The 25,557-nt window shown below is 40.1% G+C and overlaps 2 protein-coding genes across 2 annotated transcripts in view; one reads left to right on the top strand and one right to left on the bottom strand.

Annotated features, from left to right (window-relative positions):
- The window catches only part of ly75 (lymphocyte antigen 75), a 29,036-nt gene extending 16,115 nt beyond the window's left edge, over positions 1–12,921 (top strand). Inside the window, exons 19-35 of the mRNA XM_067585851.1 lie at positions 251–315; positions 445–521; positions 1,189–1,325; positions 1,632–1,740; positions 1,946–2,106; positions 2,321–2,450; positions 3,693–3,910; positions 3,999–4,161; positions 4,802–4,966; positions 5,085–5,207; positions 5,957–6,142; positions 6,240–6,463; positions 6,660–6,867; positions 7,011–7,172; positions 7,277–7,393; positions 8,881–9,063; positions 11,175–12,921. Of these exons, the coding sequence (XP_067441952.1) occupies positions 251–315; positions 445–521; positions 1,189–1,325; positions 1,632–1,740; positions 1,946–2,106; positions 2,321–2,450; positions 3,693–3,910; positions 3,999–4,161; positions 4,802–4,966; positions 5,085–5,207; positions 5,957–6,142; positions 6,240–6,463; positions 6,660–6,867; positions 7,011–7,172; positions 7,277–7,393; positions 8,881–9,063; positions 11,175–11,350 (2,604 nt within the window). The 3' untranslated portion in view covers positions 11,351–12,921. The remainder of the gene's footprint in view (positions 1–250; positions 316–444; positions 522–1,188; positions 1,326–1,631; positions 1,741–1,945; positions 2,107–2,320; positions 2,451–3,692; positions 3,911–3,998; positions 4,162–4,801; positions 4,967–5,084; positions 5,208–5,956; positions 6,143–6,239; positions 6,464–6,659; positions 6,868–7,010; positions 7,173–7,276; positions 7,394–8,880; positions 9,064–11,174) is intronic.
- Positions 12,922–13,830: 909 nt separating this feature from the next.
- On the bottom strand, positions 13,831–24,051 carry marchf7 (membrane-associated ring finger (C3HC4) 7). Its single transcript, XM_067585873.1, has 11 exons — positions 23,864–24,051; positions 21,519–21,704; positions 19,294–19,440; positions 18,960–19,131; positions 18,365–18,553; positions 17,091–18,270; positions 16,239–16,408; positions 16,025–16,128; positions 15,321–15,425; positions 14,676–14,724; positions 13,831–14,527 (listed from the first exon to the last, which is right to left on the bottom strand). The coding sequence occupies exons 2-11, from the start codon at positions 21,702–21,704 to the stop codon at positions 14,436–14,438; spliced, it is 2,394 nt and encodes a 797-aa protein (XP_067441974.1). The 5' UTR covers positions 23,864–24,051; the 3' UTR covers positions 13,831–14,435.
- Positions 24,052–25,557: the final 1,506 nt, after the last annotated feature.

Raw genomic sequence — 25,557 nt, forward strand, 5'->3', positions numbered from 1 at the left:
GTCAATCTGTCTTTTGTTAGTCTTCCAACTTAATGAAAGTGCTACAAATATGTACATATAGTTCTGATAATCACTGAACATAAAATGATTTAAATGCAGTGTTATCATACTTTAGATATTTTACAATATAAATTCCTTAAGTCCCTGTTTTCACATTCAAGTTTTTTGGGTTTTTTTTTTTGTGAAGGTAATAAAGTTTATCATATAATTATTACACTTTGTGGTATTGAAGCTTTCATGTTTTGAACAGATTTCAGATCCAAAGCAAAACTGGTGGGTCGATTTGAGAGAGCCTGGGCGAGTGTTCCCGATGACGTAAGGCAGTACAGACACATACACATACTTCACATTTTATACAAATCAATCAGATATTTACGGGACTTATTGCTGTATACATGTGGTGAAATATGATGTCGAGGTTGACTGAAATAATGTATGTTCTAGGTACATGCAGGCGTACTTTTATGATGCAGCTTTCTTGGGCAGATGCACCTCCATCAGTCCTGATAACTCTTTTCCAAGTGAGTAAACATCCTCATGTTTCTATACAGCTGAGTAAGGATATTTTTTAATTTGCTTATATTGTTTCGGCTCGGTGACTGTCATTCTATGTATAATGGCCTTAAAAAAAAAACTTCTAACACAGGAAAAGAAACCCATCCCTGTGAATAAGAAGTTGATCATGGCTGTGTTTATCAGACTGATACTTTCAGACATTTTTCACAGTTTTCACAGTTAAGTCAGTTGACTTATTTTTTTGTCTTTCAGCCAACATGAACATTTTTAATCAGTATCACAGCGGTTATATCAGGATTTCCTCCTGTCAATCAAAACCCGGTTCAGCCAATGAACAAACCAAGACAAAAAGCTTGTACAAGGTCTAATGCATAAAAAGAAATGAAAATTAAAACTACATGAACAAAAACAACAGCATCTAAAATTGTGACACTCTTTTTTTTTTCTTGGAGTACTTTCAATATTTACACTGTATTTGTTCAAAATTATACACTTGGGAAAACAACTAGAAAAACAGAAAATAGCACAAATTTCTTTCTCAAAAAGTCTTTTTCCACAGTAACATAAAACAGTATTGTAAAATTAGCAAAAACTTACTTTGACTTTAATCTAGAGAGTATAAAAGCATATTTTACTAATGCATACATTTTACTGTCGTATATTTACATGCAGCATATCGGCACACTTGTGGGGCGAAATTGCCCTTTGTGTGTGAAAGGCACAACATCACGTCGGTGGAGAAACACCCTCTGGAGCCTCAGCCTGGTGGACTGCCATGTGGAAATAACTCTATGGCCTTCAGAAATAAGGTCTGATCCTTTTAAAACTGCATCTACATGTTAGACCTTGCGTGACACTTCAACTCCCGTTGTTATGGTCTTATTCTTGAAACTGTAGGATCATTTAATTGTTGTTAAAAGACATATTTTTTTTCTTCAAAGAAAAATCCACCCACAAACACTGACTACTATATCCCGTAATCGTCTCCTTGACATCCTAGAACATTCACATAGAGCATATAACACAATAACATGGGACATGAGAGGCATAAAGATCCTATTGCTCTTATAGATGAATAGATTCTCTTTGCTCATATGATTATGATGCTTTTTCAGTGCTACACAGTGATGACAAGCCCGAGACCTGTGACATTCAAGTCTGCCAATGAGGAATGCCAATCAGTGAGGGGAACCCTGGTCACCATATCAGATCAGGTGGAGCAAGGTGAGGACTGCTATGGTTCTAATGAACAAAACAAGTATGATTAACATGGCTTTAAATGACTCGGATGATGTTGACTACCTAGTTTTCTTATCCTTACTGAACCTCTTATTTCAGCCCAGTCAGATTTTGACAGTTCTTCAGAGTCAAAATGCATGCTCCATTCAACACAAAAAAATATATTGTTGTACTGTGTGTGTGTGTTCAGACTTCATCACCAGCCTATTGCCAAAGGTGAAAAACATGGGAAGGATATGGATTGGTCTGAAACTCCGTCGTTCCAAACCCGAATGGGTGGACCAGACCCAAGTCGCCTACGTTAATTTTAATCCCCTGCTTCTCGGCATGCACAAGGCTATAAAAGTCAACGTAAGTCTCCCTGACCTTCATATCTGTATTAACGCAAATTTCCTTATCATGCATTATCTTTATCCAGCCGCAAACTGCAGATATACTGTTCGCAGTACTGCACCAATAGTAGCTCATAATAAAATCATCTCATGTCAATAAGAAAAAAAGGCTTCACCACATTTGGATTCATAATGTGATTTTTTTATTTTGTATTTTATCTCTTTCTTGATAGACGTTTGATCCAGACAGTATGGATCTGTGTGTGTTTTTAATCAATAACCCCAACTCTGCCATGATGGGTACCTGGGACTATACTTCCTGTGCACAGTATCAACATGTGGCCATTTGCCAACACTATGCAGGTAAATCTACTACTTCTAACGATTAAAGGTATAGTCATTCATTCTGGAGAAAGATTGTTGATAATTGAACTTAACACTCAAACAAATACACCCCTCCCTTCGTGTTTCTTCAAAAGCATGGATTTGCTTTGTCAAGACAACAACCAAAAGAGAAATATGGCGGAATCCAGAGCGATGCGTCAGCTGTAGAGTCGCTTCTGGTTCTCTTACACATTATCATGAGCGGGAAAAAATATTGTCTCACGTGAGCACAACAGTCCATCCACAGTCTCCGCCTCTCTGCGGCCTCCCCGTGTCTCCTTAGGAGCTGAGAGGACAGCAGCTGGCCAAACAGCCTCTGCCAGGCTGACTGACAGCAGAAATTTACTGAACCACAATAGTTTGCATGTCGGCTCCACGGGAAGAAATTGACAGTGTTTGTATTTATTGATTCATTGATATGGTTAATAAGTTATACACATATACAGCAGGATAGTTGTGTGATTTAAACAGCTGCCTGCTCAGATTACGCTTACTTACTTACTTACTAAATATGACAAAAACAGACTGAGAGCCCAAAAAAACATGGGGGGGACTCCATGAGATGATGTCTCTGATTCAGTTTGGAAGCGTATCTGTACTGTGAGAAAACACTTTCTTTGTGAGTCGGCCACAGCGCCTCTCTCTCTCCAGCTCGCCAGCCCTCCCCCACCATTCAACGGGTGCCGGAGATGGGAGAATGTCATGTCCTCACACAGACAGCAGCTCTGATGACCTCCCCCTGTCCTGTCCTGTGTGCCCGCCGCTGATTGGCTACAGTAGTGTTGTGTGGCTTGCTCCGAGCCACTTTTGTTTGTCTCCCATTTACAGAGCCAGGGCTGTGTATCAGATTGTTTTTTAGTGCACACACAAAACAGAGAGCTATCGGACTGTGAGGAGATATATTCGCTAAATATGACAAAAAGTGTATTAAACAATCTTTCTCCAGAATCACTGACTCTACCTTTAACATGGCTTTATTACTCAGATTTTGCTGCAAAACTCACTTAATCAAGTTTCTTAATCTGTCATGCTAAAGTCCCTCTTCAAGTTAAACTTTTTATGAAGCATACAAAAGGCAGTAAACAATGCGTGGCTTAAACGTCAACCTCCTTTGGGGTGCCCTGTCAGCCAAGGGGTCAAGGCACTGCAGCAACATAGACAGGTCTCTGGTACGGCTTACATGACAAGATATTCTTTAAATATATAACTGACTCATTTCAGATAAAGTAGAGGTGCCACAAATCCATGAAGAGACTTCCACCGTCGGTAACGACACCATCATGCTCGTCAAAAACCTCACCTGGTTCGAGGCTTTAGAGCAGTGCCGAAGTAAAGGCATGGACCTGGCGAGTGTGGCCGACGCACTCCTGCAATCCACCCTCAGCGTGCACGTGAGCCGTGCAAACACATCCATGTGGATTGGCCTCTTTAGCGAAGACGTAAGTGTATCAAAGGAGGGCTGTCTTTATTTTTTCAATCCACTATTTCTATCATTTTACACAAGATGTTTTCTTTGTATGTGTTCAGGATGGGATCCACTACCGCTGGACCGACCACAGTCACACCGTATTCAGTCGCTGGTCTTCTGATGTCACCACTGGCCGCTGTGTTTACCTCGACACTGACGGCTTCTGGAAAGCCACCGAGTGTGAGCAGGTGCTGGGAGGCGCTATCTGCCGCAAACCACAGAGTGAGTAGGGATATGGGATATAGATCAGTAGAAATCACTGTTGTATTTCCTCATATAAATAGACTTAGTTCCTGCTGGTGTGTATCACATGTATTGTAGACGGGAAAAATCGAAAAGAACTTCATAAATTCTCTCAGGAGTGCTGGCAAATTTTCTCTTTTTCTGGGGTGCCTTTGTACAGCATGATGGTGGACTCATTGAGTCAGAGAAAGGCTTATACTGTAGTTATGTCAGTTCTGGCTCACAATATTTAGAGCACAATGCTGAAATATTGTACTGTTTTTAAATTTACAACCCTGCTGATAAGTCTCCTGTAGTAAGAGGATGTGGAGGTGCTTGTAGAGGAAAATTCCAATCTTGGGAAGAACTATTCATTAACTTTTCTGTTCTTTCATTCTTTTAAACAATTTCATACTTTTAATTAATTATAATTTAATTTGTTTACCTTGGTTGTAAAGTAAATGGTAAATGGACCGCACATATAGCGCTTTTCTAGTTTTATCGACCACTCAAAGCTTCCTTCCTCTTTTCCTACAGCTTTTTTGCTTAAGTCTTGCAGTTTTCCTTGCTTGCAAATACACTAAACATTTTGAGACTATCATATAAATAAAAAATAAAAATCTAAACTTTTGCATTACAGAAGAGATCATCACCACACCAGAGGATGTTGCAGTGAAATGCCCCCATAAGATTAATGGTCCCAACTGGATCCCCTTCAAGAAGAACTGCTACTCCTTCCAGCTAGTCGCCTCCAGATGGGAACAGTTTGACAAAAAACAGATTGATAAAACCTGCAAAGACCTCCGTAAGAGTTTCGAGTTCAGGGACATCTTTTTATGTCCCCAATGTTTACTTCTGAAACTTTCTGTATCAGATTGATGTTTAGCCAAACGCTTGATAGAAATGATGCATTTGTGTTTCAGACAAAGATGCAGACATCCTAACTATCCGGAACGCAGAGGAGAACGAATTTATCAAGGACCAACTCGTACCGTTTCAACACTTGGTCCAGTTCGTATGGCTGGGGATGGTCAAAGATAACAACAGTTCGTGTTTTACTACTTTGACTACAAATATCTAATTGTTTTGTATTTTTAGTAGATTCGTCAGGCAATTTATAGCAAATACATTTACCCAAAAGACCAACATATGAGGTGATTCTTTGGCTATTTTTGTCCCCTGGAGTATGGCCTTATTTCTGACTTTGTTTGTTGGGAAATACAGACATATATATGTATCTGTGGTCATTGCATGTGTGTACATCTGTGGACACCTAGATCAATTTCTTTTCATTTGTAATTCAAGATCCATTATGTCTGTCACGCAATAGAGGTGTCACAAACCCATATTTTTCTCCTGATACAGATCCTAAACCCAGGGTATTGGCTGATTGGCTGAACTAATTCCAGAAATCTCTTTTCCTTTTTATGTTACTACAGAGTTCTTGCATGCCAGAAAGTCTTATAGTCAGGTTTTTTAATGAATTATGAAATCACACTCACTGTCAATCACTTATACTCACTTTATTTCTGATGTTTCTGCCCTCAGACCTTCATCAGGAACAAATTATTAAGGCCTATATGAACAAAGAGCTCACTGACTTTAATTTGCATGGATGCAAGGAGATCAGTTGGTTGATCACAGGCTATATTTACATATACAGTATATGGTATCAGTGGTGTTTGCTACCTGCTGAAGGTCTGAGGACTGAAATTTTGTAAATGAAGTGAGTACAAGTGATCGGCAGTATTTATATCATTATAACAGTGTTAATAGTGATTTTGTTCTCCTGTAGGTAACCATATGAGGTGGCATGATGACACAAATGTCCAATACTCCAACTGGAGAAGCGGCAGACCAGATGTAAACGGGTCCTTCTTGGCTGGTCTCACTGTTCAAGGCAACTGGCTTCTCGTCACAAACAAAATGTTATTCCCAGAGTTCAAACAAAGGGCAATTGTGACCTGCAAAATAGACAAAGGTTGGTGTATCACACTCAAATCTTAATTCATATTCCTATGACACCTGTATTATAATTATTGAAAATATTTAATGCTTTTGAATCCTCCTCTCCAAAGAATCAAAACAGGAGTACAAGAAGTCACTCAGGGATTTTCAACATTTGGAAAGCTTAACCTATGTGGTTGTGACCCAAAAGTTGAGTTGGTACCAGGCTCTGGAACAGTGTGCTCAGCGTGGAGGCCACCTGGCAAGTGTCCATGACGCCAAGCACAGTTCACATTTGCAGCTCATCGCCAAAACAGATGGTTTCCCGCTCTGGATTGGCCTGTCGAACCAGGATGTAAGATTTTTTCTTAATCAAAACCTGACTGAAAACATTTTAAAATTAATTACAATTGTTAAGCATATGAGATAGTGACTGCATCCCAAGTTTATCTCACTTTTTTTTTTGCAGACCCATGGAGTAGTGCTGGTTGCCTGATAATTATTGATTCGCTCATAATTTCACTTCTCTCTCTCTCTCTCTCTCCGTGCAGGTTAGCGACTCACACTATGAGTGGTCTGATGGAACGAGATTTGACTACAAAGTCAACATCACTGACTCACAGGAGGAATACAGCTCAGATGATCAAGAGGCTCTCTGTGTTTTTGTAACCCCCGCTGGAGCCTGGGTGCGGACCAGCTGCCATACTTTGGTAGATGGAGCCATCTGCTACACCACCACCAAAACCACCAGTTCACAGAGTAAGACACCGTTGTGTTTTATGTATAGAACCACACAGGCCATTTTTGTTCTTCTTTAATCATGTAGGAGGAACATGGTTAAAATCTGCCCATACTGAGAAAATATTCAGCTACCGTCTGGTCTCTGTGTTGTTATGAATCAGGAGCCAAACTTCGAGCAGCCCCAGAGGCCAATCACTGCCCTCAGAGCAATGGTACATCCAAGTGGGTGCAGCATCAGGATCACTGTTATGCCTTCGACATGAGCTTCTACAACTACAGCGTCTACAGCATGAAGCAGGCCAGAGACATCTGTCAAAGCATGGGTGAGTTTACCTGTGTATGTGTAGGAAACAATAGATTTATGAAGGGTTATAATTAGTATTTATCTGAAGCAATTTGAGTCCAAGTTTTTTTCTTCTGCTGACAGGTGCTCAACTGCTGACGATAAAAACCAAAGAGGAGAACGATTTTGTAACGAAGTACATATATGACGACCCTCTCATCACCAGTCGAGTATGGCTTAGCATGGACTTCGATACTCCAGGTAAACGGCAGAATTTCAAACAGAAGCTAGACAGTAAAATACTGTTGAGGATTCAGATAGTTAATAATAATCAGATACAGATAATAATTGATAACCGATGTGTAGCTTTTCACTATAGTTATTATGATTACATTCATACATATAATTCAAGAAGTTACATTTTTAGATAAAAAATCAGCATTGTGTGTTTTTCAAATGATCATAATTGACAGATAGCAGTCTTACTTTTTACCCTCATGTGGAAAAACTGGCACATAATCTCAAGATAAAAATTGATTGGAATAAATGTCCAATACTCTTGGAATAAAGCATGTTTGTCTCATGAGCACAGGAAAAACCATTGTGTAGTAGATCGCTGTGTCTGTGCTTCACTGTAGAGATATCCTTTACTGCCATGCTGCTCATTCCACCTTAAAACGACTTGATGCAGGTCACCACTGTGCCCTCTGTTTCCTTAAAGGAGATAAATATCATACCCATCATTGTCTGCCTCAGTATATCACATAGACCAGACCAGAACCTAGGACTATCAATAACTCTTGATACCTCTCAACTAATACTGAACTCGGGAAGACTTCCTTCCAATACTGCACTTACTTCTTTAGCTGTACTCAGGTCTCTCTTAATCTCAATGAGATTACCTGATCAAATAAAGGTTATAAAATCAAGATTTTATCAAGTAACAGGTGACTGAAACAAACAAATTCTTCACCAACTGAGCAGGATCTTCTGAGGAATGTTCTCAGTCAATGTTTATGATTATGTTATCTTCTTAATTTGAGTCAGATAAACTCAAGACCATATTTCCTCAAATAAAATTCGGTAGTCAGTTAAAAACTGGGTCACCGATAATGGCCGGGGGTGTGGTTGACATGAACAAACAAGGGTGGATAAACCTTTGGTGCCTGTTGTATAATGTGCATGCCAGCTAAGCATAATGTACATTTCCACCACTTTAATATAATAAATTCAACAATATAATCATGCTTTTTTCAATACTTTGTTGTTCTGGATTACTCATCGAAAGTATTATTATCCTATTTCATTCACTGTGGGTGTATGTGTGATAATGTCTCAGCCAACTGTAGTTTGTAGTAACGTACAAGTGCCACAAGAAGACAGTAAGTAAATTTGAAGTGTTGAGTCTATATTAAAAGCATAATGCAATAACAAAAATTTAACAGAGCAAATGGAAGCAGATCAGAAAACAAGGAGGCTTTGTACTAAAATATGAGCAAAGATACTCATCAAACAGAGGGAATTAGAAATAAAGGCCTCTCTCTAATATAAGTCTGCCTCCAATAAAGCCTGGTACTCTCTGCATTTGAGGTAAATAAAGGCCCCTGCCTCTATTAGAGGAAATACGGTATATCCTAAAAATCATACAGAAGCGCATTATTGGTGGCATTTGCGTTTGGAGTCCCTCTCCCTCTGCCCCGCTCTCTCCTCGAACACTCCACTCAGAGTCTCCTTGTTCTTCCTCTCAGGTAAGCCTGAAGTCTGGCAGGATGGCTCAGATGTGTCTTACTCAAACTGGAAGCCTGAGGCTGTGGTTACTGGGAAGCAGTTGGTGCCCCGCTGTGCTGTCATGACGTCAGAAGACACAGGAAAGTGGACTTATGTAAGCTGTGACGCGAGCCGCAGTCGTGTCATCTGCAAAACTCAAGCAAGTGAGTATTGTCTTGGCAATTCAGCGCTTGCACTTGACTTCAATGAGGAAAGAAACAACTCTCAGTACAGTATTGTCACACCCTCATTAATGCTCAGAGTATGGCTCACTCACACTCCATATAGACAGATCTGACAGATAGTAGATACTGCAGTAGATACTACTCCTTTATCTCTTTCACACCAACCTCTAGGAGTTGTTGTGACTAATCTATGTGTGGTTATATCCAAACAGACATGGCGGGATATGCTTCAGCATGAACAGATGTTCTTTGTTTCTCTTTCACAGTGGAACATACTGTGCAGTCGCACAAACATGGTTTCTATTACTGTCACTGGGCATTTTTAACCTTTCAGAAGTTCAGACAAGCATTTATGCATATTCATTCAATAATTTCCCTCAGGTTTCCCCCCTTTTGATCATTCTTTATTAAATCAAGTCAGAAATGATTGTAGGCTGCGTTAAATCATGTTAAAGCAAGTAAAACACACGTCAGTTGATGTCACGTGTGCTGCAGTGAAATCGACGGCTTGCACATACAAGCGGAATGATTAGGTCAAATCACTCAAAAGATACACAATACAAATATCACAACAGTATAAAAATGACTGTCGCCAGATGTCAGATGTCTTCGTAACCTCTTCACTTAAGGGTGTCTGGTTCGTTGCAAAGCACTGAGGGGCTCGTCGATCCATCTTCTGAGGTCAGAGGCCACCAGAACTTAACTTTCTGTTGGGAGACTTATTATTTCTTCTGTTAAGCTGCGTAGCAACCATTGGTTCCCTTTAGGTTTTTAAACCTCAGTGGGAACAGACCACGTTTCTTCCTAGGTTATAAGTGGGTGTCTGTTGCACCTTATCAGCTACTTCTCTTCCTGGTCTGGTCTGGGCGAAGTTGGTCTCTCACCCTGTCCTTCCTCCAGCAGTGGCACCTGCCTGCAGTGGCTGGTGTGAATCCAGCTGCTTTGTCTCTTTACCTTGATGGCTGCAGGAGTGGTCAGCAGAATCTGATGTGGTCCTGTCCACCTGGGTTTCCTCCAGTGTTTCCTCTTCAGGTCCTTTAACACAATCCAGTCTCCTGGTTGGAGATTGTGTAGAGGTCCCTCGGTTGGTTGCAGGATCGCTGCTTTCACCTGTGTGTGGATAGAGCTCAACATTTTGTTTAGTTGCACACAGTAATTAAGCATTAAATCTTCCATTGACTCAAATGATAAATACATTTGAGTGACTCAAATACATGGGGAGTTCTGTCCTTTTATTTAATGTTTTGTTTTTACAGTATGCAGGTTCATGTGAGCACAAACTGTTCTGCAGCTTGGGCTGACAGATGGTTTGGTAAATACGCAGCTTCAAGTTATGTCATGGTCACATACAATTGAGTAACCAACTTCATTTTTACCAGTGTCAACATCCTTTCTAACAGAGCCATCAACATACCAAACCACAGTCAGAGTTAGGCAGTGGTATGTTCGCAAGATCATCCAGTGGGCTGCAAGCCTGTGTTATAACAGACAGTCATGAGGATATCCCATCATCCTCCACTGGCAGGAGTGTTGCCAGATTTAACACTGTGCAGCAGTTGACCTCCACATTACACAGTGATAACAGAATATTGTTATACCTCAACCATCTCGCAGATGGCCTGGACATGAGGTTTTCTGTTCTAACAAAATGGAGGTCATTGCACAGGGAACTGACAGGGTGTAACTCTGATAACCCATGATGTCAGGCGATGCAAGCAACACGTTTCCTGCTGCAACCACAGCTCTCAGAACCCATCAGTACTGTATCCTCATTTAATTTTAGATGCTGTATCTTTCAAACCGTAGACTATAATCCTCAAAGGCAGTCTCTTGTCGCCACGGGAGTTGTTTACGAACCTTCCTCAAGGTAGGTAGACTTTCTGGGTCTTAGGCGACTTGTAGTCCAATCACCAGCTGCGTGTAGATTCAACCTGTTTGGAAATAGATGAAGGAAGAACATACAGTTTAACGCAGATCACATATTCTTACACACAGAGGGGTGTTAACTCAGATGGAAGCTGTAGGAAGTCAAATCTGTGATGATATCCCATTTCTCCCGGTAATCGACTAACTGAACTTTTGCTCCTCAGAGTCCGCAGGCTCTCCCGTGGCACTGGGTCTCTTCATCATCATCATCATAGCCCTCCTTTTAGCCATCGCCTTCGTCATCTACAAGAAGAAAAGAGCCCACTTCTCTTCCACCGTGCGCTACAAGAGGACCTTCGATGAATCGGACACCACCAGTATTATAACAGAAGCTGACTGAGCTCGCTATAAGTCATCAGCCTCAGGGAGTATTGATGTGCCTGCCTCGTGTGCATTTTAGTACTTAGAGCAAGAGCGGATGAAGCCTTCCCTTTTTTCAAAATTATTTATTACGTTCAAACTCGCAGACGTTCAAGAATGATATGTAAAACTGTAAATATTGTTAGAGAAATGTGTTCATCCGCCAATTCAGTGTCTTAATTTGGATTTTAGATTATGTTTATTTACCCCTGTGTCATACCTAATGTAAATGCTCGGGCTGATTCTCTCTGATTGATGTTAGTTGGGTTTAAGAAGTTGTTTGTTTTTTTAGATTATAAAAAGATTTTGAGTTGATTTTTAAAGAAGTATGCAACCCACCAAACTCTTGTCTTACACTCCCATTCAGCCTTAACAGGTTAAATAGCACTGACGAGTGTACGAGTGACTCAAACTATCAAAGACAACATGCGCCGTTGTTGTTTTATACTTTATATGCCGTTACTTAATCTAATTCAGTTTTATTTTTCGACTTCAGAAGGTTTGATTTCCACCTGGTGAACATTAATCAGCACATGAGGAAACTTTCAAATGGTCAGTCCATCTGAAAAATACAACAAAACCTTTTTTTCTATGACTGAGTGTTATATATCCAGATAGTTTTTCACAAATTTTGCGTAGACTGTGAACAAATTAAGAATTAGCCTCTGTCAAAGTGCACCTCATAACTGTGTGCACGCAAAAGGAAGATAACTGATGTCTGTGGATACATAAAGGATACTTTCGAGACTTTTGACTGTGACGCTGAGCTACAGCCAACATATTTAAACTTCAGCAAATCACATTAAAACTATCTGGATTGAGACTTTGCACTCTGGTCAAGAAAACGCATTTGTATATTTTTAATGGACTTGGACTTTTAATAAGTAGTGGAATTTGTCATAGATGAAATTCTCATTGACTGTGCCTTTTTATCTTTATTACGTCAGAAGAAATGGGAGTTTTCAAGCCACTGGATGGGGGTATTGGTGTTTACTGATTGAGTCAACATATGAATGACCTATTGATGGATCATCAGTATGTACATATATATGAGAAGAGTAAAGAAAAGTAAGAGTATGATTTCTGGTCCTGCTGATTAGTTTTAAAAGTGTAGGACACTGCTGTCTTAGCCTCAAGATGAATCAGACACATTTGTGTAATTTGTTTATGTAAATCTGATTTTCCTATGCACTTAACTACTGAGCAAGAAAGCACTTTAATACGTCTCGGAGCGACTGTTCCTGTTATGTTTAAGCACAATGAGGTTTCATATTGCACTGGTGTTTGCTGTAAAAGCTTTGTAAATATGTGACGTTTGTTTTATAACAGAGAATGAACCAAAGAGTCTGTTGAATGTCGAAAGCCTGAGCTTTCTTTTCAGTTTTTCGGAAAGGCCCGAGTATGGCTTGTTAACCCACTTATATCAAGTTGCAAACCAAATGTTAGTGTGTTGTTTTTTGTTTTTTTTTATTAACTTTCAAACTACTCCTAAATAGATCTATCAGGTCAAATCAGGTACAGTATCACTCCAATAAAATGTTCTCTCTTCAAGTACTTGACTGTTGTTTTTTTTGCTTTTATGTGAAATTTGAAGGTGCAGAGAAACAGGAAACTGTTAGAGAGGTTATGACATGCAAGCTCTGTGGTCGGAATCCAGCCATCAACATTGTGGCTATGTAGATGTGTCTCAACCTTTGGGCTACCAAGGTTGCCCCATTTGACTGTTTGAATTTTGTTTTTGTAATTTACTTTGACTTACAAGTAAATTACAGTGAAAAGTACAGATTATAATGACTATTCTATTTTCTTTAGATCTAATTAGTCAGGCTTACTAAGCCAACAAGGACCACAGAGACCATCAGCTGTGTGTAGAAAGTCTATTTGAGAGGTATTTGAAAGGGGAAGTCCACACTAAAAACAGAATGTACACTGCACTACAGCAAATATTTAACAGCAGAGCTTTTATCTACAATTAGTCTACTTAAAGCTGGAAATTGGCATCAAAGTTGGCACTGTTGGTCCACTGACACTGTATGTGACAATCCATGAGATAAACATCTTAAGAATTTTAACAGTGGGGTTTCCAGTTGTCACTATCGCCGTCCCCCAGTCAAATCACTAGTCGCTGTCATAGTCTGTTAGTTTTCCCATAATTCATTTTAACACGTTCACTAGATTGTACCATGTTAGCAAGTTTTCCATTTTAGATTGGAATATCTTTTTCAGTCTGTAGGATACTGCTGTAAAATTACTGAACGCATTTTGAGGTGTTCCCTTAACGGCGGTGAAAGCACCGGTGGACCAAAGACTCAACCATCTGACATCAGCGAGTCCGGTCAGAAAGTCAGGAAACATCTGTTAGAAACACACAAACAAAAAGCCCCTCCCTCCAAACTAAAGTATATCCTGCCTGCAACATTGATAGATAACTAGTAAATGAAATTAGACCGACACAAGAAGTCATTTTGCATTCAATCTTTATTCCCAAAATTAAAAGCATTAAACTAGATTTGTACATACAGAACGCATTTCAAACTGCAACACTGAAACAAAGATGAAGAAAATTTGTCAAAGTTCTCATTTTCTTTAAACATATTCTGAGGAGGAAAAGTAAGAGGAAAACAGACGACAAAGGGAATAAATTGTCACTTATATTTTCTCCCCAAAACATCCATCTTTCCATCACAACTTGTCACTGTTGTTCCTCTATTCTGTTTCACCTTCTGCCTTATCATTTAAACATTAAAGCACTTGTGGTATAACGGTTGACTTGCATTTTTATTTAATTATAACTGAATAAAGTGCACTCTCATAGAAACAGAAATACAGTGGTGTCAACCAAAATATTTTATGCACTCATTCAGTTCAAGTTTGCATATCTGCAAAAGCCACCTGCAACAAAGGCGAGACATGTTCTGCGCACCTGGCGTTTTCCACTGCCGCTGCATTTCAGATGAACATGACGATGTCAAAGCATGTGCGAAAACTGGCTGAGCTACCATATGGCATGGTGTAGCCCTGCAACCTCCCGATTCCTCTGACCCACTTATTACCCTCATATGCAATTAGTACTCCTCTTCAAGATCGTCGTCCAGGTCAGAAAACTCAATAGACGGTCTGCTGTCATGTGCCTCCTCATCGCTTTCCCCATGAGGAACTGCAATTAAGAGACAGGAAGTCAAATTCTGTAGCCAAATAATGTTAAAAATGGAAAAAAGATGAAAGCTTTTCTTGCAGCGAATCAGGGCTGCCCTTCAAAAAACAAACAAACAAACAAAGCATAGGAGAGAAGGACTGCAACGTACTTTCGAGATTGTCCATGTGTTCATGAAGAATTCGCACCAGGTTGAATAACTGAGTGTGAGAGGGAAGAATAGTTTCTTTTCAAGATTTAAAATTTACCACATTTCAACATTTATAACCAACACAATCAGGAGTTAAAGTAAAACACTTTTCATGAAATTGTGTAAATTAATATTCACTTAAGTGGCCATGGTTAATAAAGTACAAATAAATGAAATAAGGACACCAATACTGTACACTATAATGTAATCTAACACCAGCTGTTATCAAGACCACCTTTGACAAATATGCATTGATAATGACAATACAATGACAATACAAATTGATTTTACAGCCATTATTGAGAAAGATTAATGTAATATGATCAACTATAATTTTTGTCTTTGTGCGTGTGTGTGTGTGTGTGTGGGGAGGGGGGATGTCCAGATATTTCTCTCATGTTGTGTGGACTCATCTCCCTTATGGGAACAAAAAGCAAGTCCCTTTAATGTAAATCATTCATTTTAAGGTGAAGACTTGGTTTAAAGTTCAGGTTAGTTAATGGTTATGTTAAGGTCAGGATAAATCTCCAGGAAATTAATGTAAATCAATGTAATGTTCTCTGAAGTGATGGAAACACGAGTGTGTGTATGTGTGTGTGTCCTCACCCCAGCTGCATCAACTGCCCCCAGGACATCAGAGAACCTCTGCTCACAGAAATGCAACAGCACAACCAGATAGAGGCCGCTGCTGATGAACTCATCATATTCTGACTGTAAAGTGAGAAGAGACTTTTCAGCACACTGACCAGCTCATGCAGTATAGATGACACAAAACAATCCGACATAAAGCACAGTAGTAAAGTGTTGGTCCAACAAGAGCCTCCAGAGCGGCCTTGATGTTTCTTGACCTACATTCTACTGTACAAGTCTGTAACCCTGTTGTGATGATGGTGATAGAGAGCAATATCTAACACATCAGTGTTCATTTGGGTCGAGATCTAGTGACAGCAAAGGCCACTTATTAAATTACTCTGTGGCCCCTTGTGCTTGTGCTTTGTTATGTTTCTCCACTTATTTATTCCTCTTTTCCCTGTAATTTGTCACCGTAAATGTCTGTAAATAAGTCACTGTAACCTGGTACTATGACATGCCTTTAATCTATTAAATTCATTAAACTCCTCTCCAGGGTATAATGTTTTATTCAAACATTTGATGAAATGGTGTCTAGATTCTTTATATATAGTCCATTAATTAGTCATTTGATTTAAAAATCACCATGAACAAAATAAAATCAGTCGCAGAGCTCAGTGTTGCCTCTAATTAGGTGTGTTAGGTAGAGGATTTCAGGAAATTGTGAAAGAGTGACTCACCTGTACGTGTGTCCTGTATAACTCCTGAATGTCAAAGTTATCTATGTTCAAGCGCAGCTTCTCCTTGCAGAGTTCACAAGTTGTGATGGCCTCCAGGTTTGTGCCTGAAAGGGAAAAAAAAGCATGAGGAGAAAAAAAAACAAAAAACACATTGACCTTCCTGACAAGACATGCTTTTGGTGAAAGCCACAGCCAAATCAGGGTGTGTACATACCAGAGCCAATTTTAGAGCAAAGCCATCTCTTAATGCACTCCTGGTGGACGTACTGCAGACTGCCTGTACAGCGGCACGGCTGAATCAGGGGGTTGGATGCTGATTCCTCCCCCATCTGACAGATTCTGCACAAATCTCCTTCTTCTTCATCAGAATCTTCCAGCAACAGTCTACAAGAGGGTGAAAGTTCAGTCTTGCTGTGATTTTTGATACTGTAACTATTTTATATCTCCTGTTGCATATATGAAAACTTCTTAAAAACAAGTACAGTTTTTATATGTAAAATACTGAACATTTTTGCCAGGTTTCTTTCCAAGACGGAAAAGAAAATAAGATCAATATAATCTCTGTGTGTTCAGTACTAATATACCTCAGGTCTTGGAGGTGTTTATCTGTTCAAGAGGGTTCGTTATTATCTGACAAACTGAAGAGGTCAATTCATAGCAGCTATATATTAACTAACTTACCACCACAAGTCCAGTGCAAGTAGATTGCGGTACATTTGCCAGAAATGTAGGCAGGTGAGCTGTTTACATTGTAAGATAATATCTGACAGATTATTGATATTTGTCAAGAGAAAGTTAATAAAGCCCCTACACACTGATGATTCACCCACACAGGTATTTTCACTTGTTTTGACTAAGATGACATCCTCTCAGGACTGTGTGGGTGTGTACATCTGTGACCATTTCTTGAATATTTTGTTGGTTTTGTGGTATCTGCCAGACAACTTACACCTTTATCATTTTGACTGGCAAATGAACTGCCAAAATGCTTTTAATATTTAGCAGTTTTCAAAAAGAACAAGAAGTAATAAATACCTATTTTGTGTGGAAGACAAAAATCCATTACCTCTCCTTAATCTTGCGAAGCTTCTCTTGATCCCTACTGGAGACAGGTTTATCCTTCTGACCCTCCGCTCCACCCAATGGACCCATAGACACCGAAATGTTTTCAAATACGCCGACTCTGCGGCGTGGCGAAAATTCAACCGAGGCTTCTTCCAGATCAGGTAATGAGTCATCCTCGAGTCTGCAGGGACGACCTGCACCAAAGGCCTCTAAACCAACTGCTCCTTCTTCTTCTTCTTCTTCTTCTTCTTCTTCCTCTTCTTCCTCCTCCTCCTCGTCATCATCTTCCTGTGATTCTTTATGCTCAAGGTTATCCCACCTTCTCAGTAAGTGCTGTGGACGGCTGTAGCCTTCTTCCAAGCCTGCAGCTGAGTGTGCGCTCTCGTCCCTGGCATGTCTTCTCAGGCGAGCAAGGAGGGGAGGGCAGCGGCCCCGGAGGGAGGAAGAAAGCCAGGAAGAGCTGCTGCCACCACTTCCTCCACTACTGGTGTTAGTATTACTGCTTATGCCAGGCTCCCTCTGCGATGCCATTCTGGCGCGGGCCAGGCTACCACGATAGCCATCATTGTTGTTTTCCTGTATAGGGGCGAGGTCCGCTCTGCGATGCCTGAGGCTAGACGAGGTTGCCTCTGAGCCTCCAGTGTCTGGCTCGACACTAGACATCCTGGCTCCTTCGTCACTGTCAACAGACTCTCCACCAGTTGATGGAGTGTCATCATCAAGGGAGCGAACGCTCGAAGATCCACTAGAAGAATCTTGGCTGGAGCGCCGTGAAAAGAGACGGGACAAAAGGCGTCGGGTGGAACGACGGCCCTCTGGTTCTCCAGCTTCGGGGGTCGGCCTCGGAGGGAGTGTGGCTTCTGGTCTGGCTGCGGGAGTGGTGTACCAGGGGGTGTGGGAGGAGTAAGAGGAGGAAGTGTTTGAGGTGCGTTCATGGTTTCTTGTTTGTTCCTGAGATGAGTGGAGGCTGGATGGGCTGTTCGAGAAACGGGTTGTGGTTCTGGTGCTGAAGTCACGTGTCAGAGGAGAAGACCGGTAGGAGGTGGAGGATGAGAGGTGGCGACTTAGGGAGTTTTCTCTAGCAGAGGAGGAGGAAGAGGAGGAGGAGGAGGAGGGCGAGTAGGCAGTCTCTTTAGGCCGAGCTCCCTGTGCATATGTGGACGTGACCCGGTCTGTCTGATCTGAAATCACGGAAGAGAAGAGCAGTTTGCATAAGACTGATCTATGTGAAGCAATATATTTAAACAAGTTGTTTACATCACAAAATGTGCCTACACAATGAGGAAGTCAATCCAGGAGTCCTGATCCTTCTTTCTCCCAAACCTGAGAGACTCGTGGGCTCGTTCTTTGTCTCTAGCTCTCTCCTGGATGACAGTGGCTTTGAGGAGGAAGATGATGACCGTGAGAGTAAACGGCATGAGCTCCACGATGAATCAAACGTGTCACTTTGTTTTTCATCTGTGCCTGTTAAGAGAAGATGGTAGACATTTCCAAATATTCCCAACACTGGTAGAGAAAAAAAATGTTTTCCCCTTTTACTACCATCACTATATTCTAATGGGTCAAGACATATATGTTAGGTACTTAACCTGCCCACAAGTTCAAGCACGTTTAACATCTGGAGTGAAATGAACACAACTTAAGCAACACCTTGCTACCCAGCATAGTTAAGACATTTATTATGGTGACATCAGCGCTCTAAAAGCTGCCAAATCTCACATCAATCTGACTGTTGGTTTAAGCTTTTCTTTCTCTTCCTTTAACTGTTTCTTTATGGGTTTTTTAAGTTTACAATAATACTAATATATTTTTACTGTGGTGTATTTTGGGCAACATGAAACAGTTTTTTTTGGTGACTGGTGTTATGTACCTCTGCCACTGCTGAGCCCATTACTGGAATAGGTGGATCCTGTAACTGAGTTGCCGGCTGTTCTTGAGTACAGTCCTCTGTTTGTGTATGACAGTTTGGCCCTTTTAGATTCGCCGTCATCAGTGGCGCTCAACAGACCTGTGCGCATCCCAAACCTGCCCTCAGAATCAGTCTGAGAAAATGAAGGCAGACATTAAAAAAATGTATATATATTTCAATGACATCATTCAGAAATATTCCTCTAACCTTTATCCTATAATGTATGTTAGAAAATACATTTGACCAGGCTGTGTTTTGTCTGCTATTAACATGTGACACAGAGCAGCTTCAGTACCAGTTTGCTCCTGCTACTGAGGGAGGATTCGGCCCACGGGCGGTCATAAGATCTGGTGGAGGATGTCAGAGAGGAGGGCAACCTCCAGCTGCTGGAGCGACTGTCAGAGCTGCTGTAGTCTCTAGACGAGCTCAGGAGACGAGAATTCTTCAAAAAAAAAAAGGAGCACAGGGCTTTAGTTAGTACTCAACCATGGAAAAACTTTTACCCCAGACAGTTTTTAAAAAGGCAAAATACAAACACTTGTTTACTTTGACCATCTTTTAGTAAACTATAAGGTATCCTGTAGAGCTTGACCACAGGGGTCGCTATGGAGAAATGTTTTTATGGGTGGGAACCCATTTCGTTTGTATAGTATCTACAGTAGAGATGAAAAAAATTAGTAGATTAGTCAATCAACAGAAAATTAAACATGAACTACTTTGGTAATCAACTGAATGTTTCAGTTATTTTTCAAGCAAAATGTTTCCTATTTCCTGTTTCTCAAACAGGATGATTTGATGCTTTGCTTTCACATAAAATAGTGAACTGAATATCTTTTGTGTTGTGGACCATTGGTTACATAAAACAAGCACTTCAAATATTATAATGGGCATTTTTCAAACTTTTGATTGAAAAAAAAAAAAACAACAACTATTGAAACATATGACAGAAATAATCAATAGCAAGCCCTCATCTCTTGCTTTATATAATGTGTTTATTTTAGGAGAAAACTCCACAGGCTACCTTTACTGGTCTGTAACTGTAGAATGACAGTAGTAGTAGCTTCTGTAGTTTCTGCACACACCAATTTATTTGTTTTTCTAAACAGCGGAACAGAAACTGATACCACTTTGAGATTATATCTTAAATTAGTACTTGTCTTAGTAATTTTTTACTACATAAAAATAATGCATGATTGGTGGTTTGTTGTGCTTGCACATAGCCTGGAGTCTTCTAGAAAGAAGAGGAACAACCAAACAGGCCCCAGACCAACAGTAATACTCATAGACTGAATATAAAGATGGATGACATGTCTCCACTTCCTATCGCTATGCAAAGGAAAGCCAAAATATCACGTTTATGGGAGCTGCCATCTTGCTTGTGTGACGTCATTCGCAACAAGAGTCTGCGCAGTAGAGTTGGGAGGGCGAGATGATGGCCCGCTGGACACACTGCCTTAACTTGAAGGACAACCTGAACCCAGGCGCCTCAACTGAGTTAAACCAGCCAAAACCAGTCGGTAGCTAGCAGCTACAGCTGGCAGTGAATCACAAATGAAAATGTACATGAGCGTCTTCCATGAGAAAACTGCTGCAGTCACTTGGCTCGTGTGCTGCATCTGGTTTGAGGGCAGCTGTCAATCATGATGTCACACCCCCTTTTTATAACATCAAATAAATAATTCATTAAAAACAAACTCATGAGCACGTGAACATACATCACTGTGATAAGAACTACCTAAAATGACAGAAATTATCTTTGAGAAAAATTTATTTGACATGTACTTTGAATTTATTTTTTCAGTTTGGCCCATGTCCCAGCTGCTAAGATGGAAGGGGCGGGGTTTATGACCTATACTGCAACCAGCCACCAGGGGGCGATTGAGATATTCTGGCTTCACTTTGGGGAGCTGTCATGTCATCCATCTTTATATACAGTCTATGGTAACACTATCTTTTGAGACAGGCCTTGACGAGCAGCAGGACTGAAATACACCGGATGTGTGCCAAGGAATCCAGGCTGACCTATAAAAAGACCTCCAGAGTGCACCACTGATACACGTAGTTAGCTACTGCACCTGAGGGAGCCTGTGAGAAAAGAGCTTACTTGAAAGCCCTTTCCCTGGCATACTCTAGAAAGGCAGATGGCTAAAGACTCAAGGGGAATAAAAACACAGAGACATATTGGATAACATGGATTCCAGCCTAATAAATGTAGTTGCTGATGTCGCTTTTGTTGGGTTTGACTTGGAAAAATTGGCTATTTTATTTAACATAAACCAACATTATTCCAGTTGATAGTCACCCTAAACAAAAAAAAATTCCAAAAATGTAAAATTAATCTAATGTGAAACTGTAAGCACCCTTTTTGATACGGTAAACAAAGGGAGTGGTAGATGCACTTTGGATTATACACACTGTAAGCAAATTCACAAAGGAGGTTGTGCTCTAAGTATAAAGCAGAAATGCATATCCTTTAGCCATGTCTGTGCTATAAGCCTGCAGGCTGTGCAGTCAGCCTACCTGTTGGTCCAGGTCTGTTTTGAAAGCTGATGATGCCCTCGGGAAGCGGTCATTGCTCAACACCGGCTCCCTACTGTACAACCTACTGCTGGAGGCCAGTGACGAGGAGGAGACTGTTGGACTGGGTGTGTAGGACGACCTCGAGCTGGACAGACAAAAGGGAAGTCTGCGAGACCTGGAGTCCATCTGTTGTGATATGAACGCGAGATATTCAAAAAATATTATTGCACCACCGTTATCAGCATGCTCATAAATGCATCTTGTAGTCCCCACCCAGTGACGAGGCAGGGCATGAAGTTTACACCTTGCAGTACAGATTTTGCAACCTCTCAGTCTGTTAAGCAACAAGGCCTGGCAGGGTGGTGTGGTAGCACGTCAGATTTGCTGATGGAGCACACGTGACAGTGTGTCTGTAAACACTAAAACTTGCCACCACGCTGCTTTCTGGACTTGGTATCAAAGTCGTAGTGCCTATCTTTGGGATCATGAACTCAGTCACATGAATATGACACTTCTGAGGAGCAAACAGCAGCACTCTGAGCTTCTTAGCAAGCAAGGTGCTCCACAACAGTTACAGTTAGTTAAAAGCTACACTTAGATGATTCATAATTATGATACATATTTATAAATCCAACACAAAGTGCAGAGTCAAGTCCTTTTTTTCCCCTGTTTTTTCCAAGTAAGTTTAAATGCTAATTGATGTATCAGCTGCAAGTTGAGTGTTTTTGAAATGAGGCTGGTATGATTTACTCCCTGGTTGTGATATGGATCCATGGCCATTAGCTCAAGCTACAGCACCAGTGGTCAAAGATAGCTCTGCAAGCTAGCAGCCTGTCAGACTGGAATGAACAGCAGTAAATAAGGCCAGATAACAAAAGCTTTTAAACCCACAACACATCACGCCAACCTTTTAGCCATCAACCATGAAAACACAAATGCTTCAATTTTGGACAACAAAATGGCTCAGTGAAACAGACATTCAAGTATCAAATACAGTACAGATGTTCAACAACATGGCTGAAAATGTTTTAGTGAGGTGTTGCTGTTGTTAAAACAATAATATAATTTGCTGTTGTGGGTGTCATGTCTCCTGGGATATGCACTCAGCAGCCAGCTAATACAGTTTAATAATCACCCTGCAACAAAGCATTATCTTCACGGAAGTTATACTGTTCAAAGTCTGCGCCACAGACTAGCTTTTGTCTCTAAAATGATCATTGAGTTGATTCAACACATGAAAGCAGGATTTATTACTGAGCCCAGTGTTTATTAGACTGCAATATTGTTATCTGGGTGTACCTAAAAATCTGGTTGCGTGACCTCAGTACCTGTAACATGCCTGAGCAAATGACATTTCCACTGCTTGTCTCTGTCAGGGAGTTTGGGATTATGACAGGCCCCAAAGGCTGTATCTGAGGCAGCTTAAAATATCAGACAGTGAATCTGGCTGAAAGTAAATAAAAGAACTTGAGCTTTTAAAAAAATTATCCCTATGGGCTAAAGGTCTGACATAATTTACTATTTGCTTATGTATTTAAGGGGAGAGAAAGGGACCAACATAAAACTACGTGACTACCCTGAACTTAAATGTTATTAGCAAGTAGTATTTATTGCAGTGCTTTTTGTTTAGCAGACTGCAATACTGTTAGCTGTGTGTAGCTAGACCACAGTACCTGTAAGCTAACAGTCTGAGCAAATGTCCATGCATCAATATCACAAAGTTACACTTCTGTTTCCGATTTAAGATAATACTAGCATAACTGCGTCGACTGTTAATTTATAAACTATATCATCTTCACTAAATATTGCAACCAACGTTAGCTTGGATACCATAACGTTGTATAACGTTTAAAATGGTAAGAATTAACATTAACCTTAGCGTTATTTCCGTTAATGGGTCCTACTCGAAGGTAGCATTAAAGCTGACAGTTGATTTGACACAGATATGCGACTGAGTTGCACATTTTACGAGAAACAACGTTATGTTAACTAAAAAAAATTAACTACGCTAGCTTTTTAGCTTACAAGGATGACACGCCGTTTTGCGTGTTCAATATTGGCAAGCTAGCTGTCGTTAAATGTTAGCTTCCTCACTAGCTAGCGGTTGTTGTTGAGATATGGTAGCAGAGTCGTTGTTTTCCGACGATTCGGCAAAAAGCTGTTTGCTACAGCGACTGGCTGTTTAGCTCATAGCTGGTTAGCTTGCTATCTGTACGCTGACGTTGGTTTTTACGGTAAACAGTAGCGTTAAACGTTAGCTGATGACCGTTTGAGACACTGCCAGCTGAAAATAAACAGAATTATTAACACAAGGTCACTGTCAGTATGTTAAAAGGCTCACTCACCGTTGATTTCACTCTTGTGTGCTAAACAGGAACGGTGGTTTCTGTGTTGTTGACTGCTGTTGACACAGAAGGTCAGGTGATTTACAATGACCCAGTGGGAGGGGTTTAAAAACGCTTCTTTCAGGTGCTTCTACATCCATGGGCACGTGCGTCATCCACGTTTTTTTTTACCCCTGTCACACGGTCCTCGAGAAGAAAATATACTTTTATCAGATCTCACACTATCTCACACTAACTTTGATGCTTCCAGAAAATAACAAATTTAGTCAAGCAGTGCCACCTTGTGGCTTAGAAAACAAACTCGGCAACAGTTTTCTATGACGCCCATGTCTATAATGCACTACAAACATACTGAGAATGCGTTATAGTCTGTTTATAGCACTGTATAATTGTAGTTATAAGTACTCATAAATATTCATAATGCTTTATAACAATAATCATAACACATAAAGAATTTTATAATGACCTATACGGTCAAGTATCATAATACTTCATAATTGCTGGTCACCCACTGACATTGTTTTTTTTGCAAGGATCATAGTGTACTATAATTCGCATAGTTGTAATACATTATAATCATTTTATAATGCATTATAATCACTTATCACTTAAGTTTTTCTTTAAGGAGTCACTTTTGTTGACCAAACGTTTACATAAAAGTAAAATATACAGCTACAGGTAAGGTAGAAATTGTTTCAGTTATTATCTATAATTTGAGTCAATTGAGTCTTCAGAGTGAGTTATTTGGGGAAACCTTACATTAGTGAAATGTAAATGTCCATCATTCAGTTGTTCATCAACAAAAAGTTGTGTCAAATTGGAGTCTGTCTGTTATCGCCTGTCAAACAAATAAATTAATTTTTTACAATGTTTTGAGTTGTTCTTGCATAGATTTAAATACATTTTTTCACTTTACTTAAAGCAAACAATTACCACTTATAGTGACTTATAACCAGCTTGTAATGTATTATATCTGCATATACGTGGATATTTCCATTTTAAACTACTTTATACTTCACTACATTATTAGGGAGCAATGTTGTACTTTACAGACCACTACATTAAGCTATTTGACAGCTTTACTTTGTATGAATAGATAAATATTTCTCCTACAAGAAAAGGAGAAAAAAGGGAGAAAAATACATTTATTAAATTAAATTAAAAGAGAAGGAAATGCAAGAGGCAAGAGATTAAGACAATTTGCAGTAAGATTCACTTTAAAAATATTTAAGGGTCCCGTCCAGACATTAAGACATACAAACATACTCTAGTTGGAACAATAATGTGTGTCTGATATAGTTTTATTACCACACTAAAATCCTTAAAATGGTATCTCCCCACTGTCTCCCTCATTAAAAATGCCAGAATCTATGAATATGTAAATATATTGCATTTCAGAAGTTTAACTGCTGAACACAAGATGTCTCCTACTTCACTGTAAAGTCCATTCTCAGTGTTTGTGCTCTGGAGGCTTCAAGTTTTCACATCACACTTGTGCACTTTGAATATTGGACCAGTATTGGCTTCAAAACTAGCTGCGATGTCACAAATCATGCTCGTTGACCTGCCCCTTTCAAAATTGGCTTTTCAGTGAGCTCAGAGAAACTTTCTACTCTCAGCAGATGAATGTGAAAACATCCTTCTAGTGTCAAACTCTGCACATACATCATTCTACACAGTGAAGCTCAAACGTC

This window comes from Thunnus thynnus, chromosome 1 (genome assembly GCF_963924715.1).
Source record: "Thunnus thynnus chromosome 1, fThuThy2.1, whole genome shotgun sequence".
Lineage (NCBI taxonomy): Eukaryota > Metazoa > Chordata > Actinopteri > Scombriformes > Scombridae > Thunnus > Thunnus thynnus.